This window comes from Erpetoichthys calabaricus, chromosome 1, assembly GCF_900747795.2.
Source record: "Erpetoichthys calabaricus chromosome 1, fErpCal1.3, whole genome shotgun sequence".
Lineage (NCBI taxonomy): Eukaryota > Metazoa > Chordata > Cladistia > Polypteriformes > Polypteridae > Erpetoichthys > Erpetoichthys calabaricus.
In genome coordinates, this window is record NC_041394.2 from 125416835 (window position 1) to 125441321 (window position 24487).

General features: G+C 38.9%; 1 protein-coding gene across 3 annotated transcripts in view; it reads right to left on the bottom strand.

Moving 5' to 3' along the window:
- Positions 1–850: 850 nt before the first annotated feature.
- letm2 (leucine zipper-EF-hand containing transmembrane protein 2) overlaps positions 851–24487 on the bottom strand; it is a 52415-nt gene continuing 28778 nt past the window's right edge. The window contains exons 8-13 of one of the 3 annotated variants that reach the window (XM_051933321.1): positions 23319–23438; positions 18552–18659; positions 9726–9782; positions 9467–9538; positions 4351–4988; positions 851–3455 (exon numbers count right to left, since the gene is read on the bottom strand). In XM_051933321.1, coding sequence (XP_051789281.1) covers positions 4935–4988; positions 9467–9538; positions 9726–9782; positions 18552–18659; positions 23319–23438 — 411 coding nt within the window. In that variant the 3' untranslated portion in view covers positions 851–3455; positions 4351–4934. The remainder of the gene's footprint in view (positions 3456–4350; positions 4989–9466; positions 9539–9725; positions 9783–18551; positions 18660–23318; positions 23439–24487) is intronic. The other 2 variants (XM_028806007.2, XM_051933322.1) reach the window with 2 other exon arrangements.

A 24487-nucleotide genomic window follows, 5' to 3' on the forward strand; every position in this document is an offset into this window, starting at 1 on the left:
TAGCCAGCTAAGGGCCTTTCACTTCTTACTTTGGGTATTTTCACCCATCTGTGCTAGCAAAAGGCTTCTAATTCTGTAAGATTCTGTGGTCATCTTGCATGCACTGCTCTTTTGAGAGCTATCGACAGATTTTTCAATGATAATTAGGTCGGGGGACTGTGAGGGTCATGCAAAACCGCCAATTTGCATGTCAAGGTATTCCATTGTAGATTTTGAGGTGTGTTTCGAATCATTGTCTTGTTGTAGGACCCATCCTCTTTTTCACTTCAACTTTTATTCAGATGGCGTGATGTTTGCTTCCCGAATTTGCTGGTATTTATTTAAATCCATTCTTCTCTACAATCCCTCCTAACCCATTAACAGCTGTGTTCGGTGTTCTTCCAGACGGACTTGAAGTAGAGAAGGACAAGCAAATGGTGATTGCATTCACTACACTTTTGGCACGCAGACTTATTTTGTTAAATTGGAAGAATCCTAACTCTCCTCTGATAAGCCAGTGGGAAACCGATGTTTTATATTATGTGAAATTGGAAAAAATCAAATTCTCAGCTAGAGGATCTGTACAGAATTTTTTCAAAACCTGGCAGGATCTAATCAATATTATTTTAGAATAAGAGAAATAACTTACCGCATTTATTTTCCTTCTCCATTTTTTATTTACCTATATATAATTCTTCCTTTCTTTTGTTTATTGTTGCCTTATTAAAAAGCCCTAAGCAAGTCTCCTTTGGCTAAGCTCTCCTTCTCAGGGGTGGAGTTTGATTTGTCTTCAATTTTTTCTTCTTTTTGTTATAAATTGATCTATTTGTATGGAATGATTACAATAAAATTAATAAATAAAATAAAAAAAAAATCCATTCTTCTCTCTTCCAATGACATGTTTCCTGTGCTACTGACTGCAACACAAGACGAAAGCATGATTGATGCACTCCCATGCTTAATAGTTGGAGAGATGTTCTTTTCCAGGAATTCTGCACCCTTTTTTCTCCAAACATACCTTTGTACATTGTGACCAACTGTGTTCTACTTTGTCTTCATTAGGCCAGAGGACTTGTTTGCAAATGAACATCTATAAGCAAGCCTGATGTATTTTGGAAACTTTAGGCACCAAATTTTGTGGCTAGAATGCAGGAAAGGTTTTGTTCTGCTGAATCTACCACGCAGGTTATATTTGTTCAGGTGTCGCTGCACAGTAGAACAGTGCACCACCACTCCAGATCCTGCTAAATCTTCTAGAAGGTCATTTGCAGTTAAAAAGGTGTTTTTATTTATCATTCTAGCAATCCAACAAGCAGTTCTTTCAGAATGTTTTCTTGGGCTATCAGACCTCAACTTGACCTCCACCGTTCCTGTTAATTGCCATTTCTTAATAACATTACAAACTGAGGAAACAGCTACCTCTACATGCTTTGTTATCTTCTTGTAGCCTTCTCCTGCTTTGTGAGGAGTTCATGGCTGCCGATTGTTGGGACAAGGTTTGAGTAGTCACAGAATTTATACAGCTTTGCAAATTTATATTACCTGAGGTTTTCTAACAATGACTGTGAACAAGCAATAGCCCTAACAAGCCAATGAAGGTCGGAGACCTTGGGAAAAGTTTACTAGGATCTCAAATATCTTGGGGAGCCCAAGCCTTTAGCATGCCACTGTAAAACCTGAGTGAGGCTGTTGAATCTCTTTCACAGGAAGAAAAAAAAAGAAAGAAAAAAAAGTCAAATGAGGAATTATGGAAGATTCTATAAGCAAGAACCTTCAAAGAATTTTCCACAGGCCTACTTGAAATAAATTATACAGCAGTGAACCAAAGTGAATTACTTCAGTTTTGTTTTCTAAGGTAGGACATTCAAAATACTTTTAAAAACACAAGATACTTTTATTGTATCAATGTTTGTGTTTAATTTAATGTTATATATTGCTTTCGTGAGCAAATAAACCCTGTTCAGATGATTAATTATAAATAAGCTTCTTGGGTGGACTATGATTTTTTGCACAGTACAGTACACATACATTATTTTAACTGAAGACATACGTTTTCAGAGAGATCAAGTTGTTATTGCATATGACGGTATTTTTTCAATGTGTATTAGACATTTATCTAAACAACAGGAGAAATGCTACTTTTTCCGAGAACAGAATAAATAAAGAATTGGATGTTCTAGTTCAAAGTTATAAGATGACATGCCAAAATATGATATCTGCTCATCTATTTGTAAACTACAGTATTACACAACAAAATGTCACTTAGCACCATATTAGAATAATCTAAGGTATTAACTCGGAGTTTAGTACTTTAAGAATATTTACATTTTATTTTTATGTTCTTGTATTTAACATCTTGTAAAGTGATACAGGGATTACACAGTATATTACACACACTCACAAATACATGCTATATATTTATGCATTTTTAAATATACTGTATAAACATACACATACAAAAATATATGTCTGTGTGAGCAATGTGTGTAATACACAGATGTATACTTTTAAAATTAAACCGCAAGTTTAACTGAAGTTTGCATAGCATGTAAACAGTCATACACTCTATATAATATAAAGCTTCATTCAAGCTTCAACAAAAAAATTAAAAAAAAAAAAAAAAGGCAAAAAAAATACAAAAAAAAGAAAGACCACAATAGTAAAGTGATTTCAGTTGTCTCTGCAATTTAAAATAAATGTGAAAAGGACAACTGTATTAAGGAATTACAAACATTACACAGCATATACAGGGGATTTTTTTCCCATTTTGCTTGAGTATAGCACAGGTGACAGATGATAAAGTTAATGTAAAAATATTCTAGAAGTGATTAAGGAGTGCTATTTTTAACAATATGTTTAAACCATCTTCCAAAATCTTTGTTTTAAATTATTAATTTGTGTATCAAACTAAAAATGAAGATAAATACTATAATAAATTATAGATTTTGTTCAGTAACAAAAGTATCAGCACATACTGAATGACTTTGTGGCCATAAATCATTTAGGTAAAGCCATTTGGTGAGAAAAATCTTGAACTCTACAACCAAAGATGTGATTTTGGATTATATCTCCAGCATAATGAAAAATAAGTTTAAATAGAGATGGAGAACACATTAGCAATTAGAAGAAGAAATAATTTGAGGAATAGATGCAGATTTTTGTAAGGCTACTCTGCAACATCCAGTGGGTTATTGCTTTTTTTATGTTTATGTTTTGGACATTAACTGCAGATAATAAATATTTTACTACAGTGAACTCAAAACAAAAGCTTGTCTTTTGTATGGTCAGTCCTGAAAAAGAACATGTCCATGAGTTAAGACCACTGGAACTTAAAACAACATACAAGCACACCTCCTCCAAAGCTATCTTCCACAAAAATATGATTTATCAAACTAAACTTTAAATCTAATTGCAAAAGGAGCAATTTTAACCTTATTCTTTCTACACAGAGTAATGATTTTGACAGTACAGTGATCCTTCGCTATATCGCGCTTCGCCTTTCGCGGCTTCACTCTATCGCGGATTTTATATGTAAGCATATTTAAATATATATCGCGGATTTTTTGCTGGTTCGCGGATTTCTGAGGACAATGGGTCTTTTAATTTCTGGTACATGCTTTCTCAGTTGGTTTGCCCAGTTGATTTCATACAAGGGACGCTATTGGCAGATGGCTGAGAAGCTACCCAACGTACTTTTCTCTCTCTCTTGCGCTGACTTTCTCTGATCCTGACGTAGGGGGTGTGAGCAGGGGGGCTGTTCGCACACCTAGACGAAAAATGCTGAAAGATTATCTTCACGTTGCTATCTTCTGTGCAGCTGCTTCCTGAAGCGACATGCTGCACGGTGCTTCGCATACTTAAAAGCTCGAAGGGCACGTATTGATTTTTGATTGAAAAACAAACTCTGTCTCTCTCTATCTCTCTCTCTCCCTGCTCCTGACGGAGGGGGTGTGAGCTGCCGCCTTCAACAGCTTTGTACCGGCGGTGCTTCGCATACTTAAAAGCCAAACAGCCCTATTGATTTGTTTGCTTTCCTCTGTCTTTCTGACAGACTCTGCTCCTGACGCGCACTCCTTTGAAGAGGAAGATATGTTTGCATTCTTTTAATTGTGAGATAGAACTGTCATCTCTGTCTTGTCATGGAGCAGAGTTTAAACTTTTGAAAAAGAGACAAATGTTTGTTTGCAGTGTTTGAATAACGTTCCTGTCTCTCTACAACCTCCTGTGTTTCTGCACAAATCTGTGACCCAAGCATGACAATATAAAAATAACCATATAAACATATGGTTTCTACTTCGCGGATTTTCTTATTTCGCGGGTGGCTCTGGAACACAACCCCCGTGATGGAGGAGGGATTACTGTATCTGCAACCAAACACAAACTTTCAACTTCAGAAAGTCTGCTTGTCAACAAAGTATATTCTTTCACACATTGCATTAACAAAACAGTACAAAAAGAAAAAGGCAATGCATTTTAGCAACAATATGTAATGAGTTAAAATTCCCCTTACAGGTTAAAAAAAGGCCAAATAAATTACCTCACTGTGTTACGAGGTTTAAAATATATGGAATTCCCTTTAAGAGAAATATTTATAAATATAAACTTTATTTTTTTTTACAGTTATTAGCAGTTGAAATATGTAAATATACATTATTTGCAACTTTTATCAAAGTTGCCTTTAATAACACATAATTATTCTACATATAAGATCTATGTAGAAAAAAAGTGGGTGACTGGAAATTTATATATAAAAATTTTCACCAGATACGGATTTAGTTATGCTAACCATGACATGATAAATAGGGTAAAGACTTTAATATATATATATTTTTTTTAAACACAGCTATGGCAAATCTTTACCAAACAATTTTCAAAAACACAATTGGTCTGTCAGGAACAGTTTAGTCCAATTCTGTTAACTTCTTTTTTTGTTATTTTCCATAGACTGACAATCTTCAGATGCCATTAGCACTGGCTTGGGACTTCTGGGCATCTGCTGAACCTTTACACTGACGAAAAAGAGACAGCATTAGTTGTTAGTGGCACAAAAAGTATAACTGCAAAATTTCTGATTACATAGGCAAGGCTTATAATATATGCATGCTTTAGGATTAGATTCTTTTTGATAATTTTTTAAAGCATCATGATTATTGAGATAAGTGTAAATATGAAAATTGTCAGTAAACTGTCATAACAATTATTTGAAAGGAGAAAAAAATATTCTCAAATTTTACTTCCCAGTGAAGTTCACAAACATTATTATACAGTATGTAGTGTCATGTGCATGTGAGTAGGGAGCTTTCAAAGGGCTTGTGTGGTCTCATTAGTGACTAGACGGGGTGCTCGTATTGACAGGTTGTCCTTTTTCATCCACAGACCAGAAGCTCAGAATGTCAAGGACCCATGAAGTCGCTTCCAGTTTCACCTCTCAGACTCGCAACTTTCTTCCCTGAAGAAATATAGCCCTCCACCTGCCATCATGGAGTTAGTTCACTAGGTGGATTCACATGTGCAACTCTTGTTTTAATTTACTGCTTGTGAAAACAATCAATCCTTTAGAATATATGGGGATCACCAACTGGTGCCTCAATTCTTTTTCTGGCTTTACTTGTTTAATTTTGACATAGTCGGAAGCCAAATCAATCCAAAAAACATTCTTTAAAATGTCAGGCCAAATATTTAGGCTACACAGGGAATACTTACTGTATACATTCCCAGTGGTTGCAACACACAACTCTACATTCCCCAGGATTCTAGGTTAAGCTTGGTTTAACTTAAAAAATGAAAGGACAAAAGCCATACCCACTCTAAATTCAGGCCTAGTAACTAACAAAACTTCCCCATCACAGAATGACTCCATGCCAACCCAGTCCAAAATGAGAGATGGCAAGGGGGTTGTCATGAGTGCAATGGCAAAGACTTAAGGGAGTCTCCGTCAGAGGTTTCTGACAGAGCATCACAACAAGAGATGGCTTCTGTGTTGGTCAGCCCTGAGCCTTTGGCTCAGCTATATTTTTCATATTGGTAAAACACCTGCCATCTTTAACAGGGAACAATGGAATGATGAATCTCTTAAAATTTACCAGAAATGCTGTGTTTTTTTAAAAAAAAACAACACACACACACACAAAAAAAAACGTTCAACCAACCATTAATTCTATGCCACAGGGGCCAGATTTCATAATTGAAAACAATCCATTATTTTGAATGGCCATACTCCATAAATACAGAGGAGAAAAAACAGAGAAAAAGAGGAGGATGAAACAGGAAGTGACCTCATAGATCTCGGATATTTTAAACTTCTAGTCTGTGGATGAAAAAAGGACAAGATGTGAATACCAGAAACCCCTCTCAACTCAGGATGGAACTAAGACCACACAAGCCCTCTTAATGTCTTCTACTGACATGTCCTCAACAGTGGTCATAACATCATGTGTACAAGCAAAACGTGAATGCTACATTAATTTTTAGTTTACTTGTGTACTTGTTGAAACTGATAAAATACTTTAAGCAACAAATGAGGCACATTATAAAGTTTGAGAAAATGTGAATGAAGACAAATGAAAAATTTCTGATGGAAAGATGGAGAAGAAAACTATGAGACAAATTCTACACACGCACATCTTCATATACATCACTTATCTCAGCCCTTCTGTGTACCACTGCAGGTAACAATGAAGTTTGTTTATAACAGAGTTTTTTTTCTTTCCATAAATAAATTTGTTGTTTTAGAGACATCTGTGTAAGAGTTTGAAGGTTGATGGAAGTCTGACTTTAATAAAACAAATATATTTAATAAAGGAAGGGCTAAACTATTAATTCTGCATGGTGTCACCATTTCCATTTTATTGCTTGTCATAATATAACATGCACATAAAATTAAAGATGGTTGGATTTTGGGTGCTTTATTAATTACTTTCTTTACACTTTTCCAGCAAAGCTGTTCTTTTTTTTTTTGTGTTAAACGCCATGACCACACCTTCCAAGAGTATAAAAAGTGTAAGTGAATGTGACCTCCAAAGAGCAAAATGCCTTAATTACCATAACTATCATAACTTTACTCTGCCCCCACTTTTAACGACCTGCAGTACAGCAGCCATATACTGATGTACACCCACTCATCACTCTCCTAGTTAAAGAAGTAAATCTGTCCCCATATCATTCTCCATCTTAACCCATAGAATGTACTTTTAACCAGTCAAAGACTCTTAACCATATTCCTAATTCAATTCCTTTCCAAATGTAATCATGTAAGAAATATGTGGAAATGGCAATAAAGTCAAGATTTACAGAAGAAGAGGAGAAAGTGTAGACATTAAAAGAGCAGGCTTTTAAACTTCATTCATTAGTGCTTTGGGGGTGTGGTAATAAACACGGTGCCACTTTGGTGCCCTAACATAGGCATTTTGAAGATAAGATACTAGTTAAATGACCAGCTAAGCTTAATACTGCTGCATACTGTGTAAGAGGCTTTATAATAAATATTGCTTTACAAAGATAGGTACATTATTGGAAATACTTTGACAAAGTTTTATAGGAAATTGAGGATGTATTGTGTATATAAAAGATGTTAGAGCATTTACAAATTAGCTATGGCGATTCATTTCACGCATAACAATTCATCTTTCTTTTACTGATAAAGAAAGAATTGGTCACATTTACATATATATGCTAACAGCACAACTATCCCACAAGCTCTCTTGGAAGTTCAGGACTATAAACAGTACTTAAAACAAGAGTATGGACTCTGGAGAACGCAAGGTTTCATTTTGGTAAGCAAGATATTAATAGAACTGTTATAGGAAAGATAAAATACAAAATTTCACATTCAATTTATAACAATTTACTCTTGTTAAAATATCAGTTTGGTTTCTGACATCCTTCAGTGGTTGGAGTTATTTCAAAAGTATTCATGGCAATAAGAAAAAGGGGAATAAAAACATAAGAACAGGAAAGATTAACCCTAAATAAAGCTGATATATATTAGTATTGTGCAGTATTTTGTTTATACCAGGCATGGCATATCATCTAATAACCAAAAAGTTCAATTTTGGTCGACTACAGAACCTTACTCTAGAGGAGTTCATAGTCACCTTCAAGGGGCAGTGCAATGTACAGTTTAAAATCCACTGGGGTAGTGACATGCTCATCCACCACTGTCTGCTACAGGTCTGTGGATGTCACACAGGCCTTGTAAACCATCATGGGGCACTAACTTTAAAAACAAACTTCTAAGCCAGCCACACTGTGAATTTTCAGGGAAAGAGTCAGCGAACAAGGTCATAAGCCTTGGCAAATTTCACTGATAAAACACTATTCACCAATAACTTTAATATTACATCAAATACTTAGCAAAAGAATATACATTTACTGACTAACTTGATCCAAAACCAAAGACCTTCAATGTTTAGTATTTATACTACATTTTCAAAAGTGTTTAAAGTTGATATTTTTGAAAAGGTACACTCTGCTGGAGATATCCTACAATTAACAAGTACCAATGTGGCAGAAATTGCTTTAACTAAGAAAATGAATACATTTAACTTGGATTTCAATATTTTACATTATTTTGTAAATGCTAGCTGTTACATATTAAGTACTAGCTGTCCCTTTGTAGTAGTGAAACACAACAAACTTTAAAAATCAAAGAAATGTAATAATTTGTATTGAGAAGAATTTATATTGATAGCTTTTGTATCCAATGGCCTCTTGATATACCATTTTTTTGGGTTTGCTATCAGGGGTGAGAATGTAGCTGTGATCTCTTTGCCAAAAATGTAAAAAGTTGGCAAGGTATCTCTGGCCAAGCGGAAGGTAAGTATGCTCCAACGTCAAACGCTGCCACTGTATCTGATCGTGTTCAGCTCTGATGGGATAGCGTCCCCCGTGTGGGTAGAAGACCATGTGGCGATGATATGTCTGCCAATGAACACGTAATAACAATAATAATATCACTACTACTACATTTACTCTGTAAAACACACGTAGGTGTGATCTCTCAAAAAAGTCACACGTTACTCTTTAATAACCTCTAGATGATAATGTTCGCTGAACAAACAGGTATTGCTAGCTAAGCGGAGGCAAGGTATGCTCTAACACGTGGCAGGAGGTAGAGCGACTGGAATGAGAGATGGCGCGTGAGTGAGGATGGCCCCGCCTGGCTCCCTACTCTTGAGGTCCCGCCTCACCTTCCCCTCGGCCAGCAACCTGTCTCTCGGATTTGCGTGAATAAATTGGTGCAGCAACCGAACTATAATACCTAGCATAAGGACAGAAGTTACAAAAATCAACCAGAATGTTCAAGCAAATTATGGAGAAAAAAAAAAAAACCCCGATCTAAATCCATTAAGTAGTTCTCTTTTGAAAAAATATATACATATACATACACACACACACACACACACAGAGAGAGGGAGTTGAATGGCTAAATAGCTCAGTCTTTCTCTGTATTAAAATATAGCATACTCCTGAAAATGGTGTAACTTACAGTAGCAAGTTCAGCGGCCTTTGCTGATTTGCTGCTAATGATTTCTGCAGTCTGATCTTCAAGTCTCTCTCCCTGAAAACAGAATCGAAAAATTTAAATTCAACGTGAGTGCTAAAGAAGGGCAGCCACTAAACTGTTCAAACTATATTTTTTCTATGAAGTAATGTCTATTTATAGACAAAAGAGGCTAATATACACTAAGGTGCCACAGGGTCACTGGTCTAAAACACCATAAATGTTAAAAGTAGTAGAAAAATACCAGAGGAAACCGACGTCTGATCCCAAAGAATGGTGAATAGTAGGAGAATGAAAATACCTAGAAAAAGGTGACCAATCTTTAATAGACTCATTGAAAAGTTTCTGAACAGATAACAGAATCTTTAAAAACAATTTCAGAACTGTTAAAACCTTATTCTATACTATAAAATACAGGTAAAATTCTGTAACAATGAACTTCCAGGGACCTAAAATATATTTCGTTGTAATGAGATTCTGCATTTGTCACTATAGTGCTTTCTTTAACTTGAGTCCAGGCGTTTGCAATCACTTCAATAGTTTCTTTCATGTTAATTTTAATCTTCTCCTGTCTACAAGTTATGCTGACGAGAATTTTTCTCTGCATTTCCTTGTGATAATCCACTTTCAGCGTGCGAATGATTCCCAAATCCAATGTCTGAAGCACTGCTGTGCAATTGGGTGGGAGGAATTCAACGCGAACATTATCTAAATGCGGAAGCATGTTGTGGGCTGCACAGTTATCAATCAGAAGCCGAATAATCCTTTTCTTCTTCTTCATATTGTGAGGTTTCTGAACTCTTTTGGGATCCCCCCCAATCCAACGGGAACATCACGTTGAAGTGCATTCCAAAGTGTAATTGCCGCGTCTGTGTAAGATTGTTTGTCCATTGCCAGGGCAGGGCAACAGCAGGCTCACAGCGGTGCAGTGAGGCTTCACAGAAGCGAATACTAATAGATTGGCGTCGCGCTATAAGTCCCTGTCTTATACCCAAAAACACGAGGCCGAATCTCAGTACTTTAGCAAAACCAACTTTTTTCAGCTTGAAACAGGAACAGCATGGTTATTTATTGTAGAGGGATCTGCCATTCTCCTATAAACAGACACAGCACTCAGGCAGGGTCGTGGCCAGGTTAGTGGTCAAATAATCCTGTGTCCTCCATTTACAATGTTCCTTACAATTAGGTCCATAAATATTTGGATAGGGCGGCACGGTGGCGCAGTGGTAGCGCTGCTGCCTCGTAGTTAGGAGACCCGGGTTCGCTTCCAGGGTCCTCCCTGCGTGGAGTTTGCATGTTCTCCCCGTGTTTGCGTGGGTTTCCTCCGGGTGCTCCGGTATCCTCCCACAGTCCAAAGACGTGCAGGTTAGGTGGATTGGCGATTCTACATTGGCCCTAGTGTGTGCTTGGTGTGTGGGTGTGTTTGTGTGTGTCCTGCGGTGGGTTGGCATCCTGCCTGGGATTAGTTCCTGCCTTGTGCCCTGTGTTGGCTGAGATTGGCTCCAGCAGACCCCCGTGACCCTGTGTTCGGATTCAGCGGGTTGGAAAATGGGTGGATGGATATTTGGACAGAGGCAACTTTTTTCTAATTTTGGTTCTGTACATTACCACAATGAATTTTAAATGAAACAACTCAGATGCAGTTGAAGTGCAGACTTTCAGCTTTAATTCAGTGGGGTGAACAAAACGATTGCATAAACATGTGAGGCAACTAAAGCATTTTTTTAACACAATCCCTTCATTTCAGGGGCTCAAAAGTAATTGGACAAATTAAATAACTAATACTTGGTTGAAAACCCTTTGCTGGCAATGACAGCCTGAAGTCTTGAACTCATGGATATCACCAGATGCTGGGTTTCCTCCTTTTTAATGCTCTGTCAGGCCTTTACTGCAGCAGCTTTCAGTTGCTGTTTGTTTGTGGGCCTTTCTGTCTGAAGTTTAGTCTTCAACAAGTGAAATGCATGCTCAATTGGGTTAAGATGAGGTGACGGACTTGGCCATTGAAGAATTTTGCACTTCTTTGGTTTAATAAACTCCTGGGTTGCTTTGGCTGTATGTTTTGGGTCATTGTCCATCTGTATCATGAAACGTCGCCCAATCTAGCTAACTCGCTAGCTAGATAGATAGATGGATACCTAGATAGATACTTCATTAATCCCAACGGGAAATTCACATACTCCAGCAGCAGCATACTGATAAAGAACAATATTAAATTAAAGACTGATAACAATGCCAATAACAATGCAGGTATACAGACAGACAATAACTTTGTATAATTTTAACGTTTACCCCCTAGGGTGGAATTGAAGAGTCGCATAGCGTGGGGGAGGAACGATCTCCTCAGTCTGTCAGTGAAGCAGGACATTGATAGCAGTCTGTCGCTGAAGCTGCTCTTCTGTCTGGAGATACTACTGTTTAGTGGATGCAGTGGATTCTCCATGACTGACAGGAGCCTGCTCAGTGCTTGTCGCTCTGCCACGGATGTCAAACTGTCCAGCTCCGTGCCTACAATAGAGCCTCCCTTCCTCACCAGTTTGTCCAGGCGTGAGGCGTCCCTCTTCTTTATGCTGCTTCCCCAGCACACTACTGCGTAGAAGAGGGCGCTCGCCACAACTGTCTGATAGAACATCTGCAACATCTTATTGCAGATGTTGAAGGACGCCAGCCTTCTAAGGAAGTACTAGGGGGCTCCGCCCTCTGCTCGCTTCGCTCGCCAACCCCTGGCGTTGGGGCATGACAAAGAGTGAGATGTATGAATTAGATATAGAATAGTGTGCAGGTTTGGATGATGCCTATATAAATAAAAAATAGAGTGTTTGGCATAGAGTAATGTTTTATTGGAATATTTCTTTGTATACAACATTAGTAGTAAAGATGGTGTCTTGTCTTTGAATGAGTCTTCCTTGGCATGGATCATTTATAAATTTAACTTTAACGTCAGATGAACGTCGAACACGTGAGAAGGCAACAAAGTTGTCCATGTCCAAAAACGGGCTCAGAGAGGTAGATGCCAACCTTGTCCATGGTTTGTCCTTGTGATTTGTTGATGGTCATGGCAAATGCAGGTTTAATGGGGAACTGTCGGCGTTTCAATGTAAAAGGTAATTCTAGGTCAGAACTCGTAAGGTCAATTCTAGGAATGAGAACAGTATTGTCAGCATGTGATCCTGTAAGAACTGTTGCTTGAATAACATTGTATGTCATGGTGTTGACGACTAACCGTGTGCCATTGCATAAACCCTGTTTAGTGTTAAGGTTTCTTAATAGCATGATTATTGTTCCGTTTTTAAGGGTAAGGTTGTGTTGTGGTCATCCGTCCGGGTTAATAGTGTTCAAATATTCTATGGGGAAATTCAGATGTTCATTGTCGTCATCAGAGTCAACTTTGTCAGAGTTTAGAAAGAGCCGTGTCTCTCCAGGAAGTAATGAAATGACCTGGTTATTAATGTGATTAACATTAATATTTTTTGGACATAATATAGTGCGTTGTGTTAACCACATATGCGAAAGCAGTATGGGCCATTGCCTTTTGGTGGCCTGATATGTACTCCGGTAGATGCAAAAGCAAATGAACTATTGTAGGATCTAATGCAGTTCATAAAGTTTGTACTTTCAGGCACATCGTTAGTTAGAAGCTTCTGTAGATATTCAGGATATGAATGTAAAGGAGGCAGTCTAATCTGCCCCTTTTGACAACAACGTGTAAATTCATTATTTGTATTGCCAGTTGTTTCTTCTGGGAAGTTAAGTGAATGACAATGATTGCAAATGACATTCATTAATCCCAATGAAATTTGCTCAATAGTGGACTCATTATTGAAGGCGTTGTCAGCCAACTGGCGTAAGCGTTTAGCAGGTGTCTGGCGTTGATGTCCGCGACGGGCATGTTTTTCTTGTGGCGTTTGAGTGCCGCGTTGTTGCATGTCCATTATTTGTGACGCGCTATTTTTGAGTTCTAATTGATTCGCCTCCGCTTTGCGCAAAGTCCGTTTCAGTCTACGTCGTGCATTGTTTGTATCGTGCCTTGTCCGTTTTTGTATGTCGGTCAGTTGAGCTTTCTGCTTTTGGAGTCTTGCTTTCTTTTTTTCTGGCAGGTCATATGCGCGTTGTACACGTCTGCGTTCATTTATTCTGTCTCTTCGCTTCCTTTTTTGTATGTCTGAGACGCGAGCTCTTTCTTTTGAAATCGTGCTTGTTTTGATGCAGCACTTTGAGACGCGCGCTGTATGCATCTACGTTCATTGTGTCTGTCCATTTGGGCACGTCTCTGTAACGGGGTTACTTGAGTTTTGCTTTTTTTGATCTGAGACATTTTTTCTCCCGGAGTTTCCGAAGCGCGTTGTATGCTCCGCCGTGTATTTTGTTGTTTCATTCGTGTTCGTGTGTTTTGTCCCGTTATCCGATCCGAATCGTTTTGTACCCGTGACCGTGTATTCATGACTTGTTTGTTCCTCAGCGTGCGAAATATGGATAAGTAATAAGGAGGATCGCACTCACTGTTAATATGGAGCCTTTTCTGCAGTTGAACGGTTAATAGTGCTTTATTATAAGGAGATCCACCTATGCTGCCTAGTGTGAAGGTGTTGAGATGACGTATGTTTAATATGGACGTTTCCTTTAGAAATGTGGCTTTGGGTGTCACTTCTTATTGGTGGGGGGGGGTGAGGATTGTTGTTGCGCGAGCGTCTTCTTTCTTTTTGTGTTCCAGGGGCTTGTTTAATCCCCCTCTTTGTGTGTGTCCCGTCCGTTGCTTGTAGGGTGTGTTGGGTGGTTTTGTGTTCTTTTTTTTTTTTGTGTTCCAGGGGCTTGTTAAATCCCCCTCTTGGTGTGTTTCCCGTCCGGTGCCAGTAGGGGGGTGGGGGGGAGCCTTGCTGTTGTGCGCGAGCGTCTTCTTTTTTTTTTGTGTGCTAGTTTCGTGTGCAATGGGTTCCGTGCGGCGCCTGCGTTTGACTACTTTTTTCTGTGCCTTTTCCTTTTTTCTGTGCTCGCGTTGCCTCATTTCTTTGACTCCTTTTTTCTGTGCTCACTCCTTTTTTCTGTGGTCTTGTCCGCCTCTCGCGGCCCCTCATTTCTTGGGGCGCCTGCGCAGTACGTCTTTTTGCGGCTACGGCCCATGGCCGGATGTCCCTGCGTCCATCCGGTTTAGCATTCTCGGTTAGTAATATGGATAGTCGGCTCTGTCCTTTCTTACACAGAGCATCAGTATTGGCAGTCCAGTCCAATTTATCATCCAGCTGCACTCCCAGGTATTTATAGGTTTGCACCCTCTGCACACAGTCACCTCTGATGATCACGGGGTCCATGAGGGGCCTGGTCCTCCTAAAATCCACCACCAGCTCCTTGGTTTTGCTGGTGTTCAGTTGTAGGTGGTTTGAGTCACACAGCAAGTTCCTGTACTCCTCTTCCTGCCCATTCCTGATGCAGCCCACGATAGCAGTGTCATCAGCGAACTTTTGCACGTGGCAGGACTCCGAGTTGTATTGGAAGTCCGATGTATATAGGCTGAACAGAACCGGAGAAAGTACAGTCCCCTGTGGCGCTCCTGTGTTGCTGACCACAATGTCAGACCTACAGTTCCAGAGACGCACATACTGAGGTCTGTCTGTAAGATAGTCCACGATCCATGCCACCCGGTATGAATCTTCTCCCATCTCTGTCAGCTTGTCCCTAAGGAGCATAGGTTGGATGGTGTTGAAGGCGCTAGAGAAGTCTAGAAACATAATTCTTACAGCACCACTGCCTCTGTCCAAGTGGGAGAGGGATCGGTGTAGCATGTAGATGATGGCATCCTCCGCTCCCACCTTCTCCTGGTATGCGAACTGCAGAGGGTCGAGGGCGTGGCGGACCTGTGGCCTTAGGTGGTGAAGCAGCAGCCGGTCCATGGTCTTTATTACATGTGATGTCAGAGCGACAGGCCGGAAGTTGTTCAGCTCACTAGGACGTGATATCTTTGGGACGGGGGTGATGCAAGATGTTTTCCAAAGCCTTGGGAATCTCCCCTGTTCCAGGCTCAGGTTGAAGATGCGCTGTAGAGGACTCCCCAGCTCCAACGCACAGGCCTTCAGCCGTTGTGGCGATACTCCATCTGGACCCACTGCTTTGCTGGCACGAAGTCTCCTCAGCTCACTGCTAACCTGGGCTGCTGTAATTGTGGGTTGGGGGAAACTCTCTCCTATGCTGATATCAGCAGAAGGATAGTTGGAGGGTGCAGTACTCTGAGGTGAGAGTGTGTTAGGGTTGTCAAGCCTGTTAAAAAAGTTGTTCATCTGGTTTGCTCTCTCCACATCTCTCTCGATAGTGGCACCCCGCTTCAAGCTGCAGCCAGTGATGATCTTCATCCCATCCCACACTTCCTTCATACTGTTGTTCTGCAACTTCTGCTCCAGCTTTCTCCTGTACTGCTCCTTCGCTGCCCTGAGCTGGACTTGGAGTTCCTTCTGCATGTGCTTGAGCTCATTTGACTGCATTTAGCTGGATTTGAGCAGACAGTATGTCTCTGAACACCTCAGAATTCATTCGGCTGCTTCTGTCCTGTGTCACATCATCAATAAACACTAGTGTCCCAGTGCCACTGGCAGCCATGCACGCCCAAGCCACCACACTGCCTCCACCGTGTTTTACAGATGACGTGGTATGCTTTGGATAATGAGCTGTTCCACGCCTTCTCCATACTTTTTTCTTGCCATCATTCTGGTAGAGGTTGATCTTGGTTTAATCTGTCCAAAGAATATTTTTCTAGAACTGTGCTGGCTTTCTTAGATGTTCTTTAGCAAAGTCCAATCTAGCCTTTCTATTCTTGAGGCTTATGAGTGGCATGCACCTTTCAGTGCACCCTCTGTATTTACTTTCATGCAGTCTTCTCTTTATGGTAGACTTGGATATCGATATGCCTACCCCCTGGAGAGTGTTGTTCACTTGGTTGGCTGTTGTGAAGGGGATTCTTTTCACCATGGAAATGATTCTGCGATCATCCACCACTATTGTCTTCCGTGGACGTCCAGGTCTTTTTGCGTTGCTGAGTTCACCAGTGCTTGCTTTCTTTCTCAGGATGTACCAAACTGTAGATTTTGCCACTCGTAATATTGTAGCAATTTCTCGGATGGGTTTTTTCTGTTTTCGCAGCTTAAGGATGGCTTCTTTCACCCGCATGGAGAGCTCCTTTGACCGCATGTTGTCTGTTCACAGCAAAATCTTCCACATGCAAGCACCACACCTCAAATCAACTCCAGGCCTTTTATCTGCTTAATTGATAATGACATAACGATGGACTTGCCCACACCTGCCCATGAAATAGCCTTTGAGTCATTTGTCCAATTACTTTTGAGCCCCTGAAATGAAGGGATTGTGTTAAAAAAATGCTTTAGTTGCCTCACATTTTTATGCAATCGTTTTGTTCACCCCACTGAATTAAAGCTGAAAGTCTACACTTCAACTGCATCGGAGTTGTTTCATTTAAAATTCATTGTGGTAATGTACAGAACCAAAATTAGAAAAAAGTTGTCTCTGTCCAAATATTTATGGACCAACTGTATATCACTCATCGAGTTTGCTTTGGCAGAGAGACGCAGCAGAGCTGTGAGCCTGCTGTTGCCCCAACAACATATAAACAGTCTTCCACATACGTGGTGATCGCACTTCGGGGCACTCTTTGGCTTGTTGTCCCATTGGTAGAGGTCCCAAGAGAATTTAGAAACCTCACATTTTCTTGAATGAGTGCCGCATTAATGGGAATGTTTCTTGAATGACCATCACTTAACCACATAAAAACGGCTTTCCCGACGTCTTCAAATGCAGCAGTTCGCATACATTTGCAACCAGAGATTTTTCTTCTTTTTTTTTTTTTTTTTTTTGTTCGGTCTTTCAAGAAAGTTGACAGTGTCAATGGCAAAATTCCAAATTCACTGGCAACGTCTTTTTTCTTTTTGTCGCAATCGAGAGCTGCAAAAATGTAAAGTTTTTTTTTTCTAATATGAACTATTATCGTTTTTTCGTGTCTGCCGTTTCTATAGGAGGGTGACAATGAGTTAAATTCCAATTTATGTTTTTCAAATGTTGACGAGCAATAAGCAAAAGGTATCTTTGAAAACCACTGAAAACAACAACAGCAAAAAAAACAGTGCAAGGAAAGTTCGAAGAAAGAAATTTTTTTTTTTTTTTTACAATGTTTCTGTTTGGGTATCGTTGTGCACAACTGAACTGCGACCACAGAACTAACTGCTCTGTGGATTATTCATTCAGGCATTTCAAGGTCTTTTGGGCACTTCGTTGTAATGAAAGTATCTGCTGAATGTACTTCGTAGTAACAAGATTTCTATAGACTCCTGTCATATGGGGAAACTGTCGGGACCATAAAAATACTTTGTTGTAATGAAAATCAAATTTTACCTGTATACTTAAGACTATTTTTTGGAGATTTAACTTGTTTTTTTTAATTAAAACAAAACATTATTATTTATTTAAATGAATATAGTAACTGACGTCATGTAGTACTTAAGTCAATTTTTATTTTTAAAAAAAAAAGGTAGTTTTTCTTTCATAGTTATGTGGAAAAAGTTTGTGGAGTATCACAGAGCAAACATTTACTTTACCTGTAAATATCTGACAGGAATACAAGTTCCACAATAATACAATTAATTGGAGTCTATCAATAGATTTACTACAAGAAGACAGAGGATTTGTCACATGTGAAATGAAATCATGATTGGAACATCAAAACAGACAATAGCTTTTGATCTACAGTTAAATATCATTTATAATGTTATCATTAAAAGGTACTGTATATTAGAAAAATATATGATGGAATTAAGAGAACAGTAATAATAAGGTAAACCAAAACAAAACTCTGTCATCTATTTAAATGTACGCATTGAATGGTCTAGGCTTTCCTTACAGGAGTAGTATGTTTTAATGCTATTTCATGAACTCAACTCAGGTTTACCAATGGTTTAAAATTTTGTCCAAAACAGTTACCTTTTCATTAATACATCAGGGCAAGTAAATCATAATGAATATTCTCAAACTAATGACTGAATTAAGCATAACAATTTACAGTAAGCAAAAACTTGAATACCTTGATACCATGAATTACTTCAGCTGGATCCTTTAGGGTCTCTGTGGTGGGTGTTAATATTTTTTCATTAGTTGGGGCTTCTTTATTTGTAGCGGCAGGAGCAGCAGTCTAAAAAAAATAAAATAAAGATTTTTTGATTTGGCGATTGTTTTTTTCTGTAAAATGTGTGTAATTGTTAAGATTGTACCATTGTAACTATGAACTTGCTTTTTACATATGCATAAGAGAACTGCAGAAATTATATTTAATTTCGATACAGATTAAAAGTACCTTGCTTATTACAAGCACAAAAAAATCAAATTAATCAAATCAACTTTTTAAGTAGCTGTGATGTCACTATTATTTGTATTTTTAAAGCTGCATGGTGAAGAACAGGCAACTTTTATAGTTTATCTTATAGTAATGTGAGAAATATCTGTTGTGTCATTTGTTTTAAGAATTGCTTTCTTTTCACCACATATTGGGAAACGGTTGTTAAAAAGGTGCCCAACTTGAACATAGATCAGAAAAAAATGCTAAATGGAAATGCAGAAAACAAACATTTTGAAAATGACACCAGAAACCCAGGGAAAGGTTTAGCAGCTAGTTGCTTTAATTCTGCTTGACCTAAAACAATTCACAAAGACCTACAGTGTTCTGAACTTAACTATTCCTAGCAATCTGCAAAAACACTATGATTTTTCCTTGTTTCACTTTGAAACCTGTTCTTAGCTTTGCTGATGTTGAGTTACAAATACAACACTTTATATTTATGAGGGAGGGGTCATTGATGAAAGTGCTACTGCTCTACAACTTTATTCATACTTTATATAACTGCAATTCTGGGTTTACTGCATCTGTTTTCTTCAAAAGATTATCTTTGTGAAAATGGCAGAACTGATTTACTTATTATGTATCTTAGAAGAAATTCTGTGTCTCAGACATGGCTTATAATTTAACATAGGCAATGTGCAATCAGGCTGTATGCAGGTAGATGCTGGCTTATATAGTAGTTTTGCAAACATGACAGTTTATACAATTTTATTCTAGAAAAATGCTAATGTTTTTGTAAGTAGTAAGCCTACATCTTCATCCTGAGCCTGGAACAGGGGAGAGTCCCGAGGCTTTGGAAAACATCTTGCATCACCCCAGTCCCAAAGGTATCACATCCTAGTGAGCTGAATGACTTCCGGCCTGTCACTCTGATGTCGCATGTGATGAAGATCATGAAGCGGCTGCTGCTTCACCACCTCAGGCCACAGTTCCGTCATGCCTTCGACCCTCTGCAGTTCGCATACCAGGAGAAGGTGGGAGCGAAGGATGCCATCAGCTACATGCTACACCGATCCCTCTCCCACTTGGACAGAGGCAGTGGTGCTGTAAGAATTATGTTTCTGGACTTCTCTAGCGCCTTCAACACCATCCAACCTCTGCTCCTTAGGGACAAGCTGACAGAGATGGGAGTAGATTCATACCTGGTAGCATGGATCGTGGACTATCTTAAAGACAGACCTCAGTATGTGCGTCTCGGGAACTGCAGGTCTGACATTGTGGTCAGCAACACAGGAGTGCCGCAGGGGACTGTACTTTTTCCGGTCCTGTTCAGCCTATATACATCAGACTTCCAATACAACTCGGAGTCCTGCCACGTGCAAAAGTTCGCTGACGACACTGCTATTGTGGGCTGCATCAGGAGTGGGCAGGAGGAGGAGTATAGGAACCTAATCAAGGACTTTATTAAATGGTGTGACTCAAACTACCTACACCTGAACACCAGCAAAACCAAGGAGCTGGTGGTGGATTTTAGGAGGACCAGGCCCCTCATGGACCCCGTGATCATCAGAGGTGACTGTGTGCAGAGGGTGCAGACCTATAAATACCTGGGAGTGCAGCTGGATGATAAATTGGACTGGACTGCCAATACTGAGGCTCTGTGTAAGAAAGGACAGAGCCAACTATACTTCCTTAGAAGGCTGGCGTCCTTCAACATCTGCAATAAGATGCTACAGATGTTCTATCAGACAGTTGTGGCGAGCGCCCTCTTCTACGCGGTGGTGTGCTGGGGAGGCAGCATAAAGAAGAGGGATGCCTCACGCCTAGACAAACTGGTGAGGAAGACAGGCTCTATTGTAGGCATGGAGCTGGACAGTTTGACATCTTTGGCAGAGCAATGGGCACTGAGCAGGCTCCTGTCAATCATGGAGAATCCACTGCATCCACTGAACAGTATCATCTCCAGACAGAGGAGCAGCTTCAGCGACAGAATGCTGTCACTGTACTGCTCCACCGACAGACTGAGGAGATCGTTCCTCCCCCACACTATGCAACTCTTCAATACCACCCGGGGGGTTTTTGACGGGTGAGGGGTTAAACGTTAACATTATTCAAAGTTATTGTCTGTCTGTATACTTGCATTGTTATCACTCTTTAATTTCATATTTTTTTTATTAGTATGCTGCTGCTGGAGTATGTGAATTTCCCCTTGGGAGTTAATAAAGTATCTATCTATCTATATAAAGAACAAAATCGTCAGTGTTTATTTAAATGAGGAGTTTAAAATACAATACTTATAAGTAAAGCACAGATGTATGGTTACATTGTTATAGTGAACAACCTATGACATTGACTTTAAGCTTAATAGCTACATTGCTGCAGCAGCTATGTGTGTGTGTTAAGTGTGAAATACAAGTCTGTGTTAAGGATGTCAGGCAATTTGAAACTGCAATATTCACAACACTTGAAAAACACATTGTAAACAAGTAAAGAAACAAGGAATGCACATCTCTTCATGTACAGTCAGTCAGATTAAAATTATACATCATTATTTGTATAATCACAAAACATGTTATACATTTTGAGTCTACAGTTTGGCATTACTCTTCACAATATTGTTTTTTTTAGTGTTTACTTACACATACAGTATTTGGTTTTTGTCAGTCTGAATTTTATAACTGTTTCAAAGTGTTTACCATTTCACAACCATTAACAATTTGTGTTATTTGTATAAAGATTCCCAATTACTAAATAATTTTATATTTTAGAATTTTAAAAGTTGTAGAGCAGAAACATGGAGTCCCTTGTGTTCATTTCTCACATTTGCAGTATAGGAACAGTCTGCACCTTTTATTCCTTTTAAATTCGCCCTCTTTTTATCCATTTTAAATTTTTTAAAACCAAATTTTCCCATTTCTGAGCTACAAATTAAAACTTAATCACTTCAGCTACTTCACAGCTTGACTGGCATGACATTTTGTGTTTGCCAGGTGATCTTAATACAGTTATGATTTGCCAACAAAGGGAAATACATACTTTTACTATTGCTATTTTGGGTCTGTTTAAGACTTTCTCATGCAGCACAACACTGCCCACGTCAAGAAAAAAAATGGTTAAATTAAACTTGGAATTAAACCAAGGAAAAAATTTAGGGACAACATTTTTTAGTGTTAATTACAGATATACCAAAGCCAAAAACAAAACACTGTTTTCAGTGCGAAATTATTCTCAGAGGTTTAAGTAAAAACATCAGCACCCTCAGGACAAGCTATTAACATGATTTAGTACAAATATCCGGCTAGCCGTTTTCTGAAGCTACTTTGTCTATTACTGGGGTCATATGGCAGGAACGCAAAGAAACGCCTACATTCTCACTTTACAGACACCAATTAACCTACTACACAAACCTAAAAGGACAATGGAAGTAACATGAGAACCTAAAGTAAATCAGCAGAGACACAAGGAGGACAAACAAGAACCAGACATATTTATAACAAGGAAGGAATTCAAGCCTATGTCCTAGGAAATGTTATGCTACATTCTATTTAAAATGGGAAGTCGGAATTTCCAAGTTCCTAGCAGTAAAATTTAACTGGGATGTCCCTACAAGTTGGATTTCCTACTGAAAAAGACAGGCAAGCCTCACCAGTCCTGACCTCAAAATTCAAGATTGCTGTACCAAACATCAACAGTAGTAAAAGCTGTAAAGTATTATACTGTTTATTGGCACTTTTGTGTGTATTTCATTATATCAGTCTTACAGACAGCACTGGCCAACGTCTATCATGTCCATGCTGATACAGTGTTTGGATGCTGAAAATACCATGTCATGTATTGTTCAGTAGTTGTTTGTATTCTGAAAGAGCAAGCACAACAATGTTTTTTCTGGAGATGTCTCTATTGGTTTTCCAAATGTTTTACTGCCAGAATGAAATATGTTTATGTCAATTATTGTAAAGAATTTAACCATTTGTTTATCTCTTTCAAATCACAGGTTTTGGTTAACCTGTTTATGTGTTCCTAAATACAAGCTAAATACTGCAATTTGGTTATACAAGTTTACATTTTTATTGTTAGGAAAAGTCAAGTAATTATTTATTCAAACATTTTCTGAACTTGCCTTTTGATAAATGGGGTGTGGCAAGTAGATAACATCAGATGTAAGTTGGGAACCAAACACAAATAAGATACCATTTCACTGCAGAGCATGCTAATGCAGAAATACTAAACCAATTTAGGGGGCAACATTTCATGTAATATGTATGTATCTGGGATGTGGAAGAAATTCTGACCATACACATAGGACACAACAAAACCCAGGTGGACAAAGGGAGAAACTGACAACGATTAGCTCTGAAAGAAAACAGGGCTTAAAACAGCTGTCTTCTTCACAACAATCTGACATTAGTTTGCCAAAATAAGAGGACTGCATCTGCTTATCATACATGCAATAGGCTTAATATAAAGCAGGTGAAAAACGTGTGTGTGCAGAAGCCATAACAAAGAAGGTCTTACCTGGATATTTGGTACAGGTGGGATGATGGGAGGTTTTGCTTTAATGTCAGTCAAATACATGGCACGGGAGAGTAAAAGAAGAGAGGGAGGAACATTTTCCTTTAAGTGAAGATCCACCCACTGTGTAATAAATAATTTAGTTTGAGAAAAGATAAATCTGGTTAATAAACAGTAGTACTTAAATTTACAACAATCTATTATTATCAGTGTTCTTCCATTTTGCAGGTCTAGAAGACTCAAAGCAAAAAGAAACAATCTGAGTATCACTGCAAGTATCCTAATTTAGAACTGCTGTGAACATTATCTGGTGCTTATGACAATATGTGACGGGGGGAAATTTACATTCATTAATTTAGTGCTTTTACCCACAGGGAAACTTGCACATACTATTAACTGCTGTACATGCAGTATGTATATGCATGCATGCATATATACATTCAGTATAGAAGGTGTTGTAATGGTGGGACAGAAGGCCCTGGCCAGTCAAACAGAAAATGCAGCTTGACTGATGTTCCATGAGTGATGAATGGGAGTTCCTTACCTGACCTTGAGATCAGCATAACGGAAAGACATTTGGGGACATCATGACTGAGATGGTCAGTGTTCTCCTTTCCTGGCTAGGATGGTTAAGGTTCCCTTTCCCAGTTGGGAGGCTAGGGTGAAAGAAGGGCACTTGGAGGCTGCCTCCTGTGCTCACGTCACTCTCCCATACACTGGGGGCAGCATATCTACTGGGAAGTGCCTATTTGGATAACTGCTGGGCAGCATGGGAGTTGTGGTTCTGCAGGGTGCTAGAAATAGATTCAAAATGGAGCATTATACACAGCTGGAGGAGATGGAGTCAAGAGAGAAGGTGGACAAAGCTTGCTCAGGAGAATTGGAGGAAGAAAATAAGAAATGGTAGTATGGGCTGTGGAAAAAGGGGTATTTTGTTAAATAAAAACAGTTTTTTAAATTCTGGACTATAGTTGGAGTAAGTGTGTCTGGAGTGGAGATGCCCCCTAGTAGCCAGAGTGTTTGTTCTAATTAAATTAGATTCTAACAGAGCAGAAACATAACTGCTGTTATATATAGCTGTTATAGTTGACAAATAAGTTAGTACAAACTGATTTTTTGGAAAGTAGCAGATGTAAAAAAAACAAAAATTACAACAGACATTAGTTTCCAAA